The 19,970-nt window shown below is 36.0% G+C and overlaps 2 protein-coding genes across 9 annotated transcripts in view; one reads left to right on the forward strand and one right to left on the reverse strand.

The window, feature by feature from the left end:
- Nucleotides 1–13,578, forward strand: part of LOC125278212 (NACHT, LRR and PYD domains-containing protein 3-like) — a 93,553-nt gene extending 79,975 nt beyond the window's left edge. For 6 of the 8 annotated variants that reach the window (XM_048207122.1, XM_048207159.1, XM_048207175.1 and 3 more), the window contains 8 exons: nt 108–281; nt 534–707; nt 7,001–7,174; nt 7,439–7,612; nt 8,693–8,866; nt 9,050–9,211; nt 9,560–9,603; nt 12,837–13,578. In XM_048207122.1, the coding sequence (XP_048063079.1) occupies nt 108–281; nt 534–707; nt 7,001–7,174; nt 7,439–7,612; nt 8,693–8,866; nt 9,050–9,211; nt 9,560–9,563 (1,036 nt within the window). In that variant the 3' untranslated portion in view covers nt 9,564–9,603; nt 12,837–13,578. The remainder of the gene's footprint in view (nt 1–107; nt 282–533; nt 708–7,000; nt 7,175–7,438; nt 7,613–8,692; nt 8,867–9,049; nt 9,212–9,559; nt 9,604–12,836) is intronic. The other 2 variants (XM_048207142.1, XM_048207167.1) reach the window with 2 other exon arrangements.
- LOC125278251 (zinc finger protein 850-like) overlaps nt 1–19,970 on the reverse strand; it is a 301,964-nt gene that overhangs the window by 115,226 nt on the left and 166,768 nt on the right. The window lies entirely within an intron of this gene.

The raw sequence follows: 19,970 nt of genomic DNA on the forward strand, positions 1-19,970 counted from the left end.
CCATGTTTTTGCTGGTTTACTAGTGACTGTATGGCATTATTCATGATTCATTTAACTCACACATGAACTAAACATGGATTTGAGTCATTTTCTCTTTCTGTCTTCAGTCTGTGTTACTGCAATATTACAAAGGAACAGTGTGTCATCTTGACTTCAGCTCTGAAATCAAACCTGTCACACCTGAGAGAGCTGAACCTGAATGTGAATAAACTAGGAATCTCAGGAGTGAAGCACTTATGTGACGTACTGAAGGATTCACACTGTAAACTGGAGAGTTTGAGGTCAGTAACATTCACATACAAGAATGAAAATGCTGAAAATCACTTCAGCAGTTTAAACTAAAACACTTTATACTCAGTATCTCACAATGAGTCTGAGTTCACATTATATTTGTGTAAAATCTTCACACACCTGGTGAAATAAAGATGATCTCTCTTTCTCTGTTTCATTTGCTTATGAAGATGATGTGACTTTACAGAATAAAGTGTTTTCTTTTCTTCTGTCTTATTTTCTGCTCTCTCTCTCTAATGTAGATTAAGTGACTGTTATATGACAGATGAAGGTTGTTCTGATGTGACTTCAGCTCTGAACTCAAACCCGTCACACCTGAGAGAGCTGGACCTGAGCATGAATAAACTAGGAGACTCTGGAGTGAAAAACCTCAGTGATCTACTGATGAACCCTCAATTCAAGCTGGAGAAACTAGAGTTAGTATCATTATACTGTATTCACTTTTTAGTTTATTTTAAGTCAACAGTACACAAGTCACATCATTTGTAGCGCTGCATCTCCATCTGAAGAAAGATTCATGGATGTATTAGTTAACAGGTTTGTATGTGTATCAGAAAGAGCATTAAACCTTGAGGCATTTTAAAGTTTGTGGCTATAAAAATGTTTCATATGCTGAAATCTGATAAATCTTTGCTGTGAAACAAGACAGAAATGAAAACAGACTAAAAACAGTGTAACAACTGATTAGGAATGGCTGGTTGTAATGAAGATCACGGTGATAGAGAATACAATAACACTGTCAGGGTTTTTGTGGCAGTAATGATGCGCACGACGAAGGAGAACTTTTAATATCACTCAAAACACAAAATAGGAGAATATATAACCACTTTAACTACCTCGAGTTGGAGGTATTGCTGTTGATACCACCTCGGTTTTTTTACTTACCAGTGTGAAAGAGACTAAAAATACTCTGTCAATGTTGCACGTACAATTAAGAGTTATACACCATTTTATTCTGTAAAATATCTTCTTTTATTTGTGTACACTGAGTAAAAACAAAATGTTGTGCTTTTTGCAAAATAAAGAAAACTAACATGATGCATGATCTCTCGTCTCCCTCTGAACTAAGTCCAATCTGATAGATCTCAGAAAATGAACTGTAACTTAGTGAATACTAATCACAAAAAATTAGACTTATGTCTAAAGAAACGTTGAAATGTCAGGTTTTAAATCGTGTAAGTCAAATCGAAAACAATTCTGTGTTTATGTAATCTGTATGAAAAGAGACACGTCAGACGCCCGTGATTCAGCTCATTATCCGCTAATGCGGCCATGCCCACAGAGCGAGCGCTATTCAGACGCAAATTCTGAGGCAATACATGTATACATCGTCTCAATCATGTATTTACTGTCTTGAAAAGTGTTTATCTGTATATTATAGCCATGGTTAGTGATCTCTGGAAGCCTCTGTTAGTTCCTGAAATGTCACATGACCTGTTCTTCTTTAGAGTAATTTGTGGACTGAAAGTGTACAGAGCGCCCTCCGGCTGCAAGTATGAATTGAAGTATCCACACAGTATCCAGCGTTCATAGTGATATATAAATATTAAATAAATATTACTGCTCTGTATAGAAAATTGACAAACATATGAGAATCCATCAATATTTCTCCAAATGTTCATGCTTTTAAGCTAAAAGGTTATATGAAATGCAATAGAGGTAACATAATTGTTCAGACACTTTGCATCACAGAAATACATTATATTTTAAAGTATATAATAGAATACCATTATTTTAAATTGTAATAATATTTCACAGTATTGCTGTTTTTTCTGTATGTTTGATATACACCATGATGAGCTTGAGACATGATCACAGAGGGTTTTTTCACATAGCCTACCTGACTGAAAGAGCTCATTAATATGCAGGTCATTACAGGTCATTATGCAAATCTTTTGTCTTCTCAGGTGTGAATCACAGCATTATTCATGAAGATTCACGCCTCAACTCATACTGTGTTTCTTGACAAAAAGTCTTACAAAAACTAAATCAGTATATTGTTTTATATGAAGGAGTAGGCAGGATAATTTTTACATCATTTTGAAGAAAAAACTCTAGTTTACAACCTCCAATACCCAGAAGTCTTGTGAACACAGATTTAATATTTTTTTGTCTTATTTCAGTGACTTAAGTTTTTTGTTTTTTCAATAACCATGCATAAATGTTATTTACTCAAAAAAAAAAAAAAAACATGTACATACATGTTCCTCAAATATTATGGTAGCCTAGTTTGTGCTGAATACAGTGTAATCACACTTTTGTCAATATGTTTATGAACAACTGAAAAAAGCACAAATGTCAGGGCATGTCAAAACTTCTCCAGGGCCCCAAAAAATCCTCAGACCCCAGAGGGTTAACACATATGAACAGAATTAATACAGGACAGGGACCAAATGCAAACTGAAGGCTTAAATACTGATCAGAACAAAGGAAGAAACAAACTAGACACACCTGAACTGAACACTCTAATCAAATAAGGTACTGTGGAGACAAACAAGTGGAGAACGAGGATGACTGAACTATTAACAACCTAGAAGATATACAAAGAAAACTCAGACATGAATGGAACAGAAAGAGAATCAAAAAACAAACTCAAAACGTGACAAACATTGTCTTTAATGACAAATCTAACATGTAGGAGAAATAAAACACAGCCACTTAAAAAAAAAACGACAGAAAAAAGAGACAGAACTAAGGGTTTAAGGCTCCGTTTACACTAGTAGGTTTAAAAAAGATCCTCGTCTACACTGGCGTTTCCACAGCGTTTCAGAAACAATCTCTGTCTACACTACGACTGAAAATGCATAATGCACACTGGGCATGTGTGTACAAGTGTAAACAGTTTCCTCTTGTGCATGTATGTAGCTGCAGTATTAAAAAATACAGAGTTTAACAGATCAATAGCTGCTAAAAATGACAACAAATCCAGCAAAGATTGCAGTTCATTCTCCATGTTATTGTTTATATGGTTGTCAAGGATACACAGAGCGGACATGGGCATCTACGCCATCATTTTCAAAAGTCTCAGTTTCGAGGGTAAAAACACTGGAGTAGTGTAAACGACAGTCGTAACCGTAGCAAAAGTAATGCATTTTAAAATGAAAAGGCACTAGTGTAAAAGGAGCCTTAATCAAAGTGTCCAATCCTGATCCTGGAGGGTCCTGCAGATTTCAGCCAACCCCAATTAAACACACCCGAACCTGATAATCAAGCTCTTACTAGAAACTTCTTGACAGGTGTGTTGAGGAGAGTTGAAGCTAAACTCTACAGGACTGAGTTTGGACTGATTAAATACACAGAGTAATCAAAGTAAAACAGAACAGGTGCAGGAACTAATTAATCAAGGACACTAACTAGGGAACACACACAGGCAGCAACACCATGATAATAAAACACAACAAAACTGTGACACCAATAGATTGATAATGGTACTTTTCACTAAATCTTCTTTTATTAAGCAAAATGTGTATTTAGAGATTGTAAATTATAATCTAAAATGACTTAATAATTGATTCATGTACAAGATTTTTTTTTTTTTCATTAAATGTAAAATAGACCATTTAAATTTTAATTTTTTCTAATGTTTCTATATTGATCCTATACATTAATCTTCAGTAATAAATTCACTTATTTGTGGAGTGAGGACGGATCCAGACTTGGATTGTAACTAGTGTCCTCAAATGCTCCTGTCTTGGTTTGTTCATCTATATCATAGGTCACTAACAGGCAGACCGCGGTTCAGTTCCGGACCCAGAAGCTGTCCCGTACGGACCCGAACCTACAGCCAAAACTATTTCCTATTTTATTTCTATTTTCGGTTCTATTTTACCGGCGCAGCTTTTGTAGTCTTTACGGTAGTGGTTTAGTGGACAATGAAATGCACAGACCAATTTTATGCGAGTAAAGCTGTCCCACGTGATACCACTCAGCCAATACAACAATGATAACCGCATTAGAAGATGAAAATGATCCGACCTCAGGAAGGTGCCGGCGCGCCTGATTACCCGCTCTCATGTGACGCTCTATGAACGTAGAATACATCACTGTTCTTAAGCGCCTGTTCATTCAGAAATCCGTTATTGCGTTATAAAAATGACACGCAGGCAGTGGAATGAGGGGGAAAAATAAGTTATTAAACGTGAGTTGAGCTTTTTTTTTTTGATATTTCATGTTTGCATGATGGTGACAGGCTGAAAGCTGCTCTGTTGTTTTCTGTTTTTACAAAGCATTTGCTGTAATAATAACCTGTTACTGGTGTTATTTATTGCTATTTTTGGCTAAGAAATATTTATCATTTTCTTATTTTATATTATTTCTGAGTAGGATGTGTTTAAGATAAGTTTGTACAACATTTGTGACCAGTCACGGAAAGTAGGGACACAAGTTGGTTCTGGGGCATTTTGAGTGCAGTCTCCAAGCGTTCCAACGATGTGTGACACATGGAAATCTGATAATATTTGGAGAAGTTGTGGCCATTTGAAGGTGCCTACTCAAGAAAGCTCTATAGGGAGAAAACGCCTCTAAAGTTGCAGTTCTCGCCTGTTCTCACCTGCTGGGAGTGACAATAGGGCTCATTTACATCTCATTTAGATAAGCCATACCCCCTGTAAAGCTGCATGGACCGCATACTATTAATAATAAAGGTTAATGTGCATTGTAAATGTCAGTAATTTATCTTTTTTGACTTTTATAAAAATGATTTAGAGGCTGAAATATGTGACTTTTTTGTCAAAACTCTATTTGAACTTGTGCATTGTAGATAACATGTTGCAAGACACTCCTTTAAAATCTGCCCATAATTTTTAATGTTATTATTTTAATGTTTATGTAAAGAAAAAGTACATATTGATGCTAATTTTATTTTTTATTTGCTGGTTTTCCACATAAAACTTGGTGAATTGACTTTTTGAACAGGATTCTGTGATAACCGTGATCATTTTGGTCACTATAATCATGAAATGAAATGTTCTCACCTGAGAAGCCTGTTAAAGAAGAATAGGCAATCCAGGAAATAACTGGACTAACAGAGGCCAGAGATCGCTAACTATGGCTATTCAAAACACTTTTCAAGACAATAAAATCATTATTGAGACGATGAATGCATGTATTGACTGAATTTGCGTCTGAATAGCGCTGGCTCCGTGGGCGTGGCCGCATTAGCGGATAATGAGCTGAATCACAGACTTCTGACATGGCTCTCTTTTCATACAGATTACATAAACACAGAAGGTTTGTTTTCGATTTGACTTACACGTTTTAAAACTTGACATTTCAACGTTTTTTCAGACATAAGTATAATTTTTTTATGATTAGTATTCACTAAGTTACAGTTCATTTTCTGAGAACTATCAGATTGGACTTCGTTCAGAGGGAGAGGAGAAATCACGCATCATGTTAGTTTTCTTTATTTTTCAAAAAGCACAACATTTTGTTTTTACTCTGAGTGTACACAAATAAAAGAAGACATTCTATAGTTTCAATATATTACTTATGTCTCTATGACAAAAAATGACGGAGTATTTTAAGTCTGTTTTGCTGCAATGTGAAAAAAAATCCTGCAAAATGCGCCGGCGCGTTACCCGACTCCAGAGAGGTAATGTCTTATTATGCCGCTTTCATCGTCGCTCAGATCGTCTTCAGAATCAGTGAGCGCTTGTTCATAAGCATCCGGCTTGTCGAAGAAGTACTTCAAAACATTTTCGGTGTAACGGCCACGGTTCTTCATTGAATTTTGATATCAGCTAGAGCCGGCCAGAGTGCTGCATAGTAAGTAGCCACGCTTCCCAGTATGGAAATACACACAGACATGACACGCCCCTACTGCGTGTTAGAATCTCTGAAAAACAAGCCGATTTCAACCTCAAAATGTACGCTTTTAAATATACCAATACTGCTATCTCAAACACGGAAAGGCTTCTTCATGATCTCAACTAACAGATTCTGCAAAAAAACGAAAATCACCAATTTTGAAAAAAAATGCTTCTTTCTCATTTTGCTCAAGAGTTGTGCTGCCGACTTGTGTCCCTGGTTTTCGTGACGGGTCACATTTGTCTTCATATTTCAGACATATTTATGCAAAGATATTTAACAAATTGTTTTACATTTACACATGTTGATGTGTGGTGCACTTGGAACTTAACTTTTTTTAACCAGATTGTCAATAAAGAGAATGTTACTTAAATCATATTGTAGTTAAGTTTTTAAGGTGACTAGTTAAACAGTTAAAGAAAAAAAAATAGTGAATCGGTCAATCATTCTGAAAACTCGAGATCGCCCCGGCCCTACAATGCAGTGTGTTTTGAGGTGAATTAGGTTGTAGCTGCTTGTCTCCATTACTCCTATTGAAAAGAGGTGTTATTTGTGTAATTGGGCTCACCGATCATTGATCCGGTTTTTGAATTGAACAGAATTCATTTGATTTGACAATCGGGAATTACTCACATGCAGATATTGATACAACTACTAGGCTACTTATAATGTGTATATATATCACACTAACTAGTTAGACATTATGGTCTTCCGGACCTTTGCTTAAAGAGATTTTCTCTAACTGGACCTCTTTAAATTTTAGTTGAATACCCCTGATCTATATCATTAAGTTTCCATGATTTTGCTGGTTTATTAGTGACTGTATGGCATTTATTCATGATTCATTGAACTCACACATGAACTGAACATGATTTGAGTCATTTTCTCTTTCTGTCTTCAGTCTGAGTGACTGCAGTATTACAGAGGAACAGTGTTTTATCCTGACTTCAGCTCTGAAATCAAACCCGTCACACCTGAGAGAGCTGAACCTGAGTGTGAATAAACTAGGAAACTCAGGAGTGAAGCACTTATGTGACGTACTGAAAGATTCACACTGTAAACTGGAGAGATTGAGGTCAGTAACATTCACATACAAGAATCAAAATGCTGAAAATCACTTCAGTGGTTTCAGCTAAAACATTTTATACTCAATACCTCACAGTGAGTCTGAGTTCAAATTATATTTGTGTAAAATTCTTCATCTTAATGATTTGTGATCTAGTAAAATAAATATGATGATCTCTATTCCTCCATTTCATTTGCACATGAAGATGATGTGACTTTACAGAATAAAGAGGTTTCTTTTCTTCTGTCTTATTTTCTGCTCTCTCTAATGTAGTTTAAGCTCCTGTGATCTGACAGAAGAAGGTTGTTCTGCTCTGACTTCAGCTCTGAACTCAAACCCGTCACATCTGAGAGAGCTGAACCCGAGTGAAAGTAAACTAGGATACTCTGGAGTGAAAAACCTCAGTGATCTACTGATGAACCCACAATTCAAGCTGGAGAAACTAGAGTTAGTATTATTATACTGTACAGCTGTTACAGTGTGATTGAAGTTTATTTATTTATGTTATTTATTTATGTTTCATTCTTTATAGCACTGCACTTTCTATTTTCCCTATTGGTCAAATTTTTTTTTTTAATCTAGTAAGTAATTGTTTCATTTTCAGCATGTAATATGATGTACTGTTGAGAGAGGCATTTTTCGAAAATATTGCATTTGAACATTTGGGCTCATAAAAACCGAATATTAAGACGTATAAAGACGTTTTTTTTTTTATTCATCAAGTTTTTGTCACCATTTCTGAACAAGCTCACGATTAGGCAACATACACAAGATTATGTTATATCTTTAGGATTTCTCTTAGTTGAAAACATTAAACAATATGTGCACACAAAACAATATAAAGAACAAAAGCATTTAAGCTCAAGCTGCACGAATGGGAAAAACACTAATAAATCTGTCTGCTCCAGTTATCGTACAGAACGTACATATACACTCGAGTCAGCATGAAGTTATCATGTTTATATTGTTTCCAATGTTCATATTAAGAAAAACAATAATATCCATATGTGCGGGTCAGATGAGAAAACACTGCTCTGACAGACAGAAATTACAAAGTAATTTCAATCTTTGTGAGGCAGATGACGACATTATGTGATAATACAATAAACTTGATAAATTTGCTCCACAATGCCACCCAGTGCATTTAATTATAACTGCTTGTTTCAGTGCTTGGGATTTATCATGGATTCACTGCATTTACAGCCAGCAAAGCAACATAGTAAAATTCGAGGAGTATTTTTATTTTTATGAATAATAAATACAGATTGGATATACGACTATTCTAATATTCATTCACACCTCAAATGTACTGATTGTGTACATGGAGAAATCTGCTTTTTCAACAGAGAATAAAGAATAGAGACATCAAATAAATAGTTAAAAATGAAAGAGAAGAAACAGTATCTTCAGCACACAGAACTAGTGTAACTAGGTTTCAGAACAGACTATTGGAAACTAAATAATGTTGAAGCTCTTCAATAAGATGGTCATCATAGATGTGAACTATTGGTATTTCTCTGTCTTCAGTCTGAGTTACTGCAGTATTACAGAGGAACAGTGTGTCATCCTGACTTCAGCTCTGAAATCAAACCCGTCACACCTGAGAGAGCTGAACCTGAGCAGGAATAAACTAGGAGACTCAGGAGTGAAGCACTTATGTGACGTACTGAAGGATTCACACTGTAAACTGGAGAGACTGAAGTCAGTAACATTCACATACAAGAATCAAAATGCTGAAAATCACTTCAACAGTTTAAACTAAAACACTTCATACTCAATATCTCACAATGAGTCTGAGTATTCACATTATATTTGTGTAAAATTCTTCATATTGATTGATTTGTTTGTAAGATGATCTCTCTCTCTCTGTTTGTGTCTTTCTAGTCTACAGAACTGTGACATTACAGATGTTTCCTCTTTAACTCAGGCTTTGACTAACTCAAAAGCACTGCAGTGTTTAAAAGATCTTGATCTGAGACACAATAATATAGGAGACTCAATGCAGCGGCTCCGTGACGTGCTACAAGACTCAAACTGTGTCCTGAGGTGAGGAAACATCACTGTGATTTTAATGATCTTCATTTACCTCTGATATGTGAACAAACCTTTCAGATATTCATGAAATGAAATTATCATTAAGCTTAATTGCAAAAAAGGGTTTGTGTTAGAATAACATGTGAAGTTATTAAAATGTTCAACACAAAGAAGGAAAGAGAACAAAATCACACTGTCACAGCTTTATTCAACAACACCTGCTTTATTAACTGTGTCAGTAGAAGTGAATCATTTCAGTTTGAGAATAGACTTGTTCAGACTGTAGGAACTAATAGTACCTCATTTTCACTTTGTTCCACTGAACACTGATTGTTTTCTCTTCTGTTCCTCTTTCTGTAGATGAAGATCTTTGGAATCATCATGAGAGGATCAGAAATAATCAGGTGATCCACAGAAGAGTCTCACTACTGTGTCTATGAGGAGAAATAAATTTGTGATTAACACTCTGGAGTCTGAGGTATCGCCGGCGATACCACCTGGGTTTTTTTCTTACCAGTGTGAAAGAGACTCAAAATACTCTGTCAATGTTGCACATACAATTAAGAGTTATACACCATTTTAATTGAATATATTGAATATCTTCTTTTATTTGTGTACACTCAGAGTAAAACAAAATGTTGTGATCTCTCGTCTCCCTCTGAACAAAATCTGATAGATCTCAGAAAATGAACTGTAACTTAGTGAATACTAATGACACAAAAAGGAGACTTATGTCTAAAAAAACGTTGAAATGTCAGGTTTTAAATCATGTAAGTCAAATCGAAAACAAATATTCTCTGTTTATGTAATCTGTATGAAAAAAGAGCCATGTCAGAAGTCTGTGATTCAGCTCATTATCTGCTAATGCGGCCACGCCCATGGAGCGATCGCTATTCAGACGCAAATTCTGAGGCAATAAATGCATACATTGTCTCAATCGTGTATTTATTGTCTTCAAAAGTGTTTATCTGCATATTATAGTGATCTCTGGAAGTCTCTGTTAGTTTGGTTAGTTCCTGAAATATCACATGGCCTGTTCTTTAGATTAATTTGTGGACTGAATGTGCACAGAGCACCCTCCGGCTGCAAGTATGAATTGAAAACACAGTATCCAGCGCTCATAGTGATGACAATAAATATTGAATAAATTTACTCCTCTGTATAGAAAATTGACAAACATATGAGAATCCATCAATATTTCTCTAAATGTGCATGCTTTTAAGCTAAAAGCCTATATGAAATGCCATAGAGGTAACATAATTTTCAGACACTTTACATCACATAAATACATTATATTTTAAAGAATACAATAGAATACCATTATTTTAACACTCTGAGGTCTGAGGTATCGCCGGCGATACCACCACGTTTTTTTTTTCTTACCAGTGTGAAAGAGACTCAAAATACTCTGTCAGTGTTGCACATACAATTAAGAGCTATACACCATTTTAATCTGTGGAATATCTTCTTTTATTTGTGTACACTCAGAGTAAAAACAAAATGTTGTGCTTTTTGCAAAATAAAGAAAACTAACATGATGCGTGATCTCTCGTCTCCCTCTGAACAAAGTCCAATCTGATAGTTCTCAGAAAATGAACTGTAACTTAGTGAATACTAATCACAAAAAAAAAATACTTATGTCTAAAAAAACGTTGAAATGTCAGGTATAAGTCAAAGGTGTAAGTCAAATCGAAAACAAAAATTCACTGTTTATGTAATCTGTATGAAAAGAGAGCCATGTCAGAAGTCCGTGATTCAGCTCATTATCCGCTAATGCGGCCACGCCCACGGAGCCAGCGCTATTCAGAGGCAAATTCTGAGGCAATACATGCATACATCATCTCAATCGTGTATTTATTGTCTTGAAAAGTGTTTTTCTGTATGTTAAAGCGATCTCTGGCCTCTGTTAGTTCCTGGAGAGTCACAGGGTGGTTCTTCTTTAGATGAATTTATGGACTAAAGGTGTAGACTAGAGTTTTTGCTTCAAAATTATGTAAAAATTATCCTGCCTACTCGTTCATATAAAACAATAGAGAGACATTTTAAGACATTTTTTTTTTTTTTTTTACTTTTTTAAAAAACAGTATGTGTGGAGACGTGAATCATCATGAATAATCCTGTAATTCACACCTGAGAAGACAAAAGAATCACATAATGAGTTGTAATGACCTGCATAAATAATGAGCTCTTTCAGTCAGGTAGGCTGTGAAAAAACCCTCTGTGATCATGTCTCAAGCTCATCGTGGTGTATATCAAACATACAGAAAAAACAGCAATATTGTGAAATATTATTACAATTTAACCCTCAGGGGTCTGAGGATTTTTGGGGCCCTGGAGAAGTTTTGACATGTCCTGACATTTGTGCTTTTTTCAGTTGTTCATAAATATATAAATGACAAAGTGTCATTATACTATATTCAGCACGAACTAGGCTACTATAGTATGTGAGAAACATGTATGTACATGTTTGTGTTTTTGAAGGAATAACGTTTATGCGTGGTTTTTGAAAAAACTAAAAACTTAAGTCACTGAAATAAACCCAAAAAATATATATTAAATCTGTATTCACAAGACTTCTGGGTATTGAAGGTTGTAGACTAGAGTTTTTGCTTCAGAATGATGTAAAAAAAATTATGCTGCCTGCTCCTTCATATAAAACAATAGAGAGATTTAAATTTTGTAAGACACTTTTTGTCAAGAAACACAGTATGCATGGAGGTGTGAATCATCATGAATAATGGGTGATTCTCACCTGAGAAGACAAAAGATTTGCATAAAGAACCTCTAATGAGCTGCATAAATAATGAGGCCTTTCAGTCAGGTAGGCTATGAAAAAACCTCTGTGATCATGTCTCAAGCTCATCATGGTGTATATCAAACATACAGAAAAAACAGCAATACTGTGAAATATTATTACAATTTAAAATAATGGTATTCTATTATATACCTATTATATTTATTCTATTATATATATATTCTATTTAAAATATAATGTATTTCTGTGATGCAAGAAATACATAAGTGTTTGAACAATTATATTACCAATTTCATATAGCCTTTTAGCTTAAAAGCATGCACATTTGGAGAAATATTGATGGATTCTCATATGTTTATGTCAATTTTCTATACAGAGGAGTAATATTTATTCAGTATTTATTGTCATCACTATGAGCGCTGGATACTGTGTTTTCAATTCATACTTGCAGCCGGAGGGCGCTCTGTACACCCAGAAATCTTGTGAACACAGATTTAATTAATTTTTTGGGGGGCCTTATTTCAGTGACTTAAATTTTTTGTTTTTTCAATAACCACGCATAAACGTTATTCCTTCAAAAATACAAACATGTACATACATGTTCCTCACATATTATTGTAGCCTAGTTTGTGCTGAATACAGTGTAATGACACGTTTTCCATTAATATGTGTATGAACAACTGAAAAAAGCACAAATGTCAGGGCATGTCAAAACTTCTCCAGGCCCCAAATCAGCCTCAGACTCCAGAGGGTTAATGTTTCATACAGATGGAAGAGACTCTTTACAGTTAAATAAAACAGCATGTGTGTTAGCATGAGTATCAGAAACATGTGATATTGAATGATTAATTGTATTCAATCAAATGTTGGTTTTATTTAAAGGTGGAACAGGAGGAAGAAGCTCAGATGAGTCTATCAGCAGAAATCTTCAGGCTCTTCAGTATCAGGCCTACAAATATAATAATGTTTGGATTTTAATCCATAATGATTAAAAAAACATGAGACAAAGTATCAGATGGACACATAAATGGAGGACAAGACTACAATACAATAACAGATATTCTGACTGAAGTAAATCTGTTAAACACTTTTAAGTATTAAATGAATTACCTAGAAATGTAAGTAAAATCCCTGAAGAAGTGCTGTAAGTGTTTGGGAACAGGTAAGGATCTCAAACTGAAGTCTTCTGTATCAAGCAGTTGTTGAAGGTGGAGTTTCGAGGATTCATCAGTGAGAAAACAGAAACAATAACTTAATGTACTGTAAAAAGAAAGAAACTTCTGTTTACTGTTTTTTTTTAAAACTATTATAAAACTTCATATTCTTACTGATCATGCTCACTGGAGAAGCATTGTGGCTGTGGAATACCCATAAGCCCTTGCTCTTTAATAATTTTGTGTTTGGTCAAAGCAAAATCTGTACTGTAAATAATTGTGATAATTAACAGATCTTTGAGCTCCAATTATTATTTAATTAATTATTTTGTTGTGGTTTGTGATTTTATTTTTTCATTTTTAGTAAAATTGTTCATAATGCTGGACTATAATCTAGTGTTGTCAAAAGTACCGACTTTGGTACCTATCGGTACTAAAATTTTAAAAATGTGACGCTTTGAGCGCTGTTGAGCGGATTCGTAAACATCTCTGATTGGCCATTGTGTTGGTGCGCTCATCGGATATGCCTGTGATTGGCTACAATGATCAATGCATGGGAGCATTTGAAAGCACACGGAAGTGTTTGAATTTGAAAGCGTTTTGAAAGTGGGAGCACGAGCGATTGAAAGCAGGTGTCTAACAGTGGACCGATCCGCGATAGATACAGATACACACGGGAGCGTTTGAAAGCAGGCGTCTATTTACAACGTTTTTACAGCGTTGATCATTGAAGCCAATCACAGACATATCCGATGAGTCGTGAAAACAACGGCCAATCAGAGATGTTTACGAATCCACTCAACAGTGCTCAAAGCATCACATTTTTTAAATTTCAGTACCGACTAGGTACCGAAGTCAGTACTTTTGACAACACTACTATAATCTCTAAATTTTCATTAAACAGATGATTGATCAAACAGCTCAACAGACTTCATTGTAAGTTCACTAAAAACTAAGTTAAATGAAGCTGAACTCAACTGGGGTGTAATTTGTTTATAACAAATCTGTAATTTATTTCTGAATTTGTATATTCTTATTTTTTTAATTCTTTTTTTTTTAATTTATTTTATTTGGATAATTTTAATTGTGGTATTTTTGTTTGTCCATATGTCCATACTGAAGATAAATGAAGAAAATGGATTTAAAAATAGGCCCTTATGCAGAATAATAATAATAATAATAATAATAATACATTTTATTTATAAAGCACTTTACATTTTAAAGAAAATCTCAAAGTGCTAAAATAAAGGCAAAAAAATTTTTTTAAAACAATTTAGGAATCAAGTTAAAAATCAACTGCCAACTAAAACTAACGCACAAAATTTAAACACTAAGAAAGTTTTAAACATTGAAAAGCTTTTTTTAAAAGATATGTTTTTAGGTCCTTTTTAAAACCATTAGTCGTTTGTGGGGCCCTCAAGTTTTCAGGGAGAGCATTCCAGAGGCAAGGGGCCACAGCACAGAAGGCTCTGTCCCCAATTGTGCAGGACTTAGTCTTAGGAGGATGGAGCCAGTGAGTGTTTGTGGAGCAGAGAAAACATACTGAAATCTGTGGAGTGAGGAGTTCTTGTAGGTAACTGAGGGCATTGCCATGGATGCACTGATGTGTGAGAAGGGAGACTTTATACTCAATCCAGGCACTAATGGGAAGCCAATGTAAAGATTGAAGAATTGGTGTGATGTGTTCATATTTACGCACTCTCATCAGGATCCTAGCGGCATTGTTCTGTATGTGCAGGAGTTTCAGAATGCTCTTGCTAGGGATCCCAATGAGAGACCAATAGTCCAATCTTGAGGAGACAAAGGCGTGAACGAGTTTCTCAGCATCATGTAGGGTGAGTGTGGGACAGAGTCTGGCTATATTCCTAAGGTGGTGAAAAGATGTTTTGCTGAGATGTTTAATGTGGGCCTCAAAGGTTAAATGAGGATCAAACTTGACAAGATTGGTGACTAATGATGTTAGGGGAATGTCCTGGCCAGAGAATGTAATACAGGTTATGGAAGATGATCTAATCTGATGAGGGGAACCAATGAGGATAGCTTCTGTCTTTGAGCTATTTAGCTGGAGAAAGTTATGATTCATACATGCCCTTATTTCCTCCAAACAGGCAGTGACTGTGGATAAAAATGGATGATGAATGAATGAAGATGATGAATGAGTGTCAGTTTTGATGTATAATTGTGTATCAGTGTAACAATGGAAAGAAATCTCCAAACAACTGATGACTTTGCTGAGGGGGAGCATGTAGAGGATGAATAAAATAGGTCCAAGAACTGAGCCCTGTGGGTCCCCGCAACGAACAGCATGTGAACGGGACCTTGAACTTCCCATGGCCACAAATTTAGATCTGTCTGTGAGGTATGACTCAAACCAGCACAAGACGGTGTTATTAAGACCAATAGAGTGGTGCAGCCATTCGAGAAGTATACCGTGGTCAACGGTGTCGAAAGCTGCAGAAAGGTCCAAGAGGACAAGGAGTGATGGTGAACCAGCATCAGCTGTCATTAGCAGGTCATTTGTCACTCTTACTAAGGCTGTTTCCATGCTGTGGGCGGAACGCAAGCCAGACTGAAACTTTTCAAAAAGGTTGTTGTATTTGAGGTGGTCTTGAAGGTGCCTGGCAACTACTTTCTCCAAAACCTTAGAAAGAAATGGCAGGTTGGATATCGGCCTATAATTAGCAAGAGTTTGAGGGTCCAGGGTAGGTTTCTTGAGTAATGGTCTGATTATAGCCGTTTTTAGAGCAGACGGTACGTGACCAGACTGAAGTAATTAGTTTATTATCATAGTGATAAATGGACTGATGACCGAAATATTTGCTTTCATCAAAGCTGTAGGGAAGGGATCGAGGGGACAGGTTGAGGATCTCATCCCCCAATGATGTCCTCAACCTCTAGTTGAGTAACTTCTTGGAAGCAGCAAAGTAACCTCGAAAAACCTGACTAGTTGGGAAAGGTGAGGGAGAAGAAATTTGGTTCTAAAAAAGGTCATAAAATCATTACATTGTTCTTCTGTAGCACCCGTGAGTGGAGCACTTTGAGGCTTAAGGAGATGATTTATGGTGGCAAACAACTGTTTGGAATTGCCAGGACTATTTTGAATAATATTTGAATAGTACTGTGACCGTGCTTCTTTAAACGACTTCAGATAGGCTTTTTGATGGTCCCGACAGGCCAGCTTATGAACAGTTGGTTCAGAAGAGTTGTACCGCCGTTCAAAGGCACATCCAGCTGCCTTCATTTTCCGCTGGTCATTTGTGAACCAGGGAGCTGAACGGGAAAACGTAATTGTCCTAACTTTGATGGGTGCATGGAAATCCAAAATTCAGCTAAATGTCTGATTTTAAAATTCTACAGATTCAGTGATGGAATATTTGCAGAAAGGAGACGTTGAAGGCTTAATCTTTTTTCAGATTTCTAAAACGTATTTCATGTTTAGGTTTAATGTAGGAAGACAGAGAGGCCAGCTCCATGGAGATGACCTTATGGTCAAATACACCCAGATCATATACAAATGGTGCACTTAAAGGGGCAGACTCAGTAATGACTAAATTGAGAATATTCCCCTTGATGTGAGTGGGCATATCAACATATAGGCTGCATCCGAAACCGCCTACTCAATGAGTAGGTACTTAATTTCAATAAGTACTTACTTAACGAGGGCTAAAAGAGTAGATACTTAATAGTCAAATCTTGTTGAGTATGAATGAGATCCGAGAATAATCCGCCATGTTGACGTTATCATGTGACCTACGATGTTATCACAAGCGCAACAACTGAAAAGATATGAGTGACAGGTTTAATTCTTCTATCTGTAAATATCTTGATATTGATCAAACTTGCTTATTTTGTGGTCTTGTTGAAGAAACAGCTGCCAGTAATTTTGTAATTGTAGTACAACTAATACAGGTCCTTCTCAAAAAATTAGCATATTGTGATAAAAGTTCAATATTTTCCATAATGTAATGATAAAAATTAAACTTTCATATATTTTAGATTCATTGCACACCAACTGAAATATTTCAGGTCTTTTATTGTTTTAATACTGAAGATTTTGGCATACAGCTCATGAAAACCCCAAATTCCAATCTCAAAAAATTAGCATATCATGAAAAGGTTCTCTAAACGAGCTATTAACCTAATCATCTGAATCAACTAATTAACTCTAAACACCTGCAAAAGATTCCTGAGGCTTTTAAAAACTCCCAGCCTGGTTCATTACTCAAAACCGCAATCATGGGTAAGACTGCCGACCTGACTGCTGTCCAGAAGGCCATCATTGACACCCTCAAGCGAGAGGGTAAGACACAGAAAGAAATTTCTGAACGAATAGGCTGTTCCCAGAGTGCTGTATCAAGGCACCTCAGTGGGAAGTCTGTGGGAAGGAAAAAGTGTGGCAAAAAACGCTGCACAACGAGAAGAGGTGACCGGACCCTGAGGAAGATTGTGGAGAAGGACCGATTCCAGACCTTGGGGGACCTGCGGAAGCAGTGGACTGAGTCTGGAGTAGAAACATCCAGACCCACCATGCACAGGCGTGTGCAGGAAATGGGCTACAGGTGCCGCATTCCCCAAGTCAAGCCACTTTTGAACAGCACTGGACTGTTGCTCAGTGGTCCAAAGTACTTTTTTCAGATGAAAGCAAATTTTGCATGTCATTCGGAAATCAAGGTGCCAGAGTCTGGAGGAAGACTGGGGAGAAGGAAATGCCAAAATGCCTGAAGTCCAGTGTCAAGTACCCACAGTCAGTGATGGTCTGGGGTGCCATGTCAGCTGCTGGTGTTGGTCCACTGTGTTTTATCAAGGGCAGGGTCAATGCAGCTAGCTATCAGGAGATTTTGGAGCACTTCATGCTTCCATCTGCTGAAAAGCTTTATGGAGATGAAGATTTCGTTTTTCAGCACGACCTGGCACCTGCTCACAGTGCCAAAACCACTGGTAAATGGTTTACTGACCATGGTATTACTGTGCTCAATTGGCCTGCCAACTCTCCTGACCTGAACCCCATAGACAATCTGTGGGATATTGTGAAGAGAAAGTTGAGAGACGCAAGACCCAACACTCTGGATGAGCTTAAGGCCGCTATCGAAGCATCCTGGGCCTCCATAACACCTCAGCAGTGCCACAGGCTGATTGCCTCCATGCCACGCTGCATTGAAGCAGTCATTTCTGCAAAAGGATTCCCGACCAAGTATTGAGTGCATAACTGAACATAATTATTTGAAGGTTGACTTTTTTTGTATTAAAAACACTTTTCTTTTATTGGTTGGATGAAATATGCTAATTTTTTGAGATTTTGGGTTTTCATGAGCTGTATGCCAAAATCATCAGTATTAAAACAATAAAAGACCTGAAATATTTCAGTTGGTGTGCAATGAATCTAAAATATATGAAAGTTTAATTTTTATCATTACATTATGGAAAATAATGAACTTTTATGCTAATTTTTTGAGAAGGACCTGTAGATGGATTAACTCTATTGATAAAAGCTTTTCAAGCAGAACCTCATTAATTCATTACTATTTCAATTCACTTTAATGTTTTTTACTTTACTACTTTACTTTTTTCTCTGAAAACATTGTAAAATATAATTTCCTCTCTTTAAGAGCTCAACTCAGATATATTTGTTTTGCTGAAACTGTGATACTTTTCTTATAAATTGATTGTAACTGGATTATTATTGTATTGTTGATCAGTGTGTTGATCTGAAGAGTTCATAAATAAAAAGTTCAGCAGAATTATTGAATCTCACAATGTTTTTGTTGAAAATCAGCAGTTCACAAACTTGTTGTCCAGACACAATTTTTAAATTATTAAATCTAAGTAAAACATCTTTTGAACAGAATTTAAAATAAAGCCAAAATGTTAATGATCATTTTACATGAAAAACAATGAACATCCACACAAGTAGGTGCTGAAGTACAATTTACTGACAAAAACAGCAAAAGAAAACGACATCTTTACAGAAAAATGAAGCCCTAAGGGCTCAGCGTCCATTAAACTGTCGAAGGAAAAGAAATTAGGTCTTTTAAGATGATATACTACATTCATGTAGGTGTTTCTTCTGAAGAACACAACGGATCATCAAGATTTGACACATTTGATTTTCAGCATGTTCATCAGAAATGAGCAAACTTTAATATGTTTGACATGTCTTGGTTACTGTAAATGTTCAGATGGTCGTGTTTGTCTCTTTCTGTGTGTTTTTGTCTTTTTTCACCTGGGTTTGTTTCTTGGACTGAATTTGAACACGATGAGACCTCATCAGTGAGCAATGTCAGGTATCTCATCATTGATATAGATCGCTTTAGTGATTTCAATCATGTGTTTGACTGTCACAGGCCCACAGCTCAGAAGAAACTCTTCTCTATCCTGTCAGTCCAGGTATGTAATGTCTTTGTCATGTTTGATGAAATTGGGATGGCTAGTGAAAGCTCGAGTTGTTCAGTTGTGAAGATGAATGTTTGTGATGTAACTCGTTTGTTTCCTCAAAATCTTACAGGTGTTGCAGCTGTGAAAGTTTTCTTTTGTGCTGAAGTTATGTTGTGTGCTGTGACACTTGTTTGATTGTGATTATTCTAGCGGTTGTGTGTGTGTGTGTGTGTGTGTGTGTGTGCGTGTGTGTGTGTGTGTGTGTGTGTGTGTTATGACATGCCGTTCAGGAAATTACAGTATTTATTGAATGAAAATTTGAATATATGAAATGAAAGTCTGAATATATGGAATGAAAGTCTGAATATATGGAATGAAAATATGAATATATGGAATGAAAGTCTGAATATATGGAATGAAAGTCTGAATATATGGAATGAAAATATGAATATATGGAATGAAAATATGAATATATGGAATGAAAATATGA

This window comes from Megalobrama amblycephala, linkage group LG1 (genome assembly GCF_018812025.1).
Source record: "Megalobrama amblycephala isolate DHTTF-2021 linkage group LG1, ASM1881202v1, whole genome shotgun sequence".
NCBI classification, from domain to species: Eukaryota; Metazoa; Chordata; class Actinopteri; order Cypriniformes; family Xenocyprididae; genus Megalobrama; species Megalobrama amblycephala.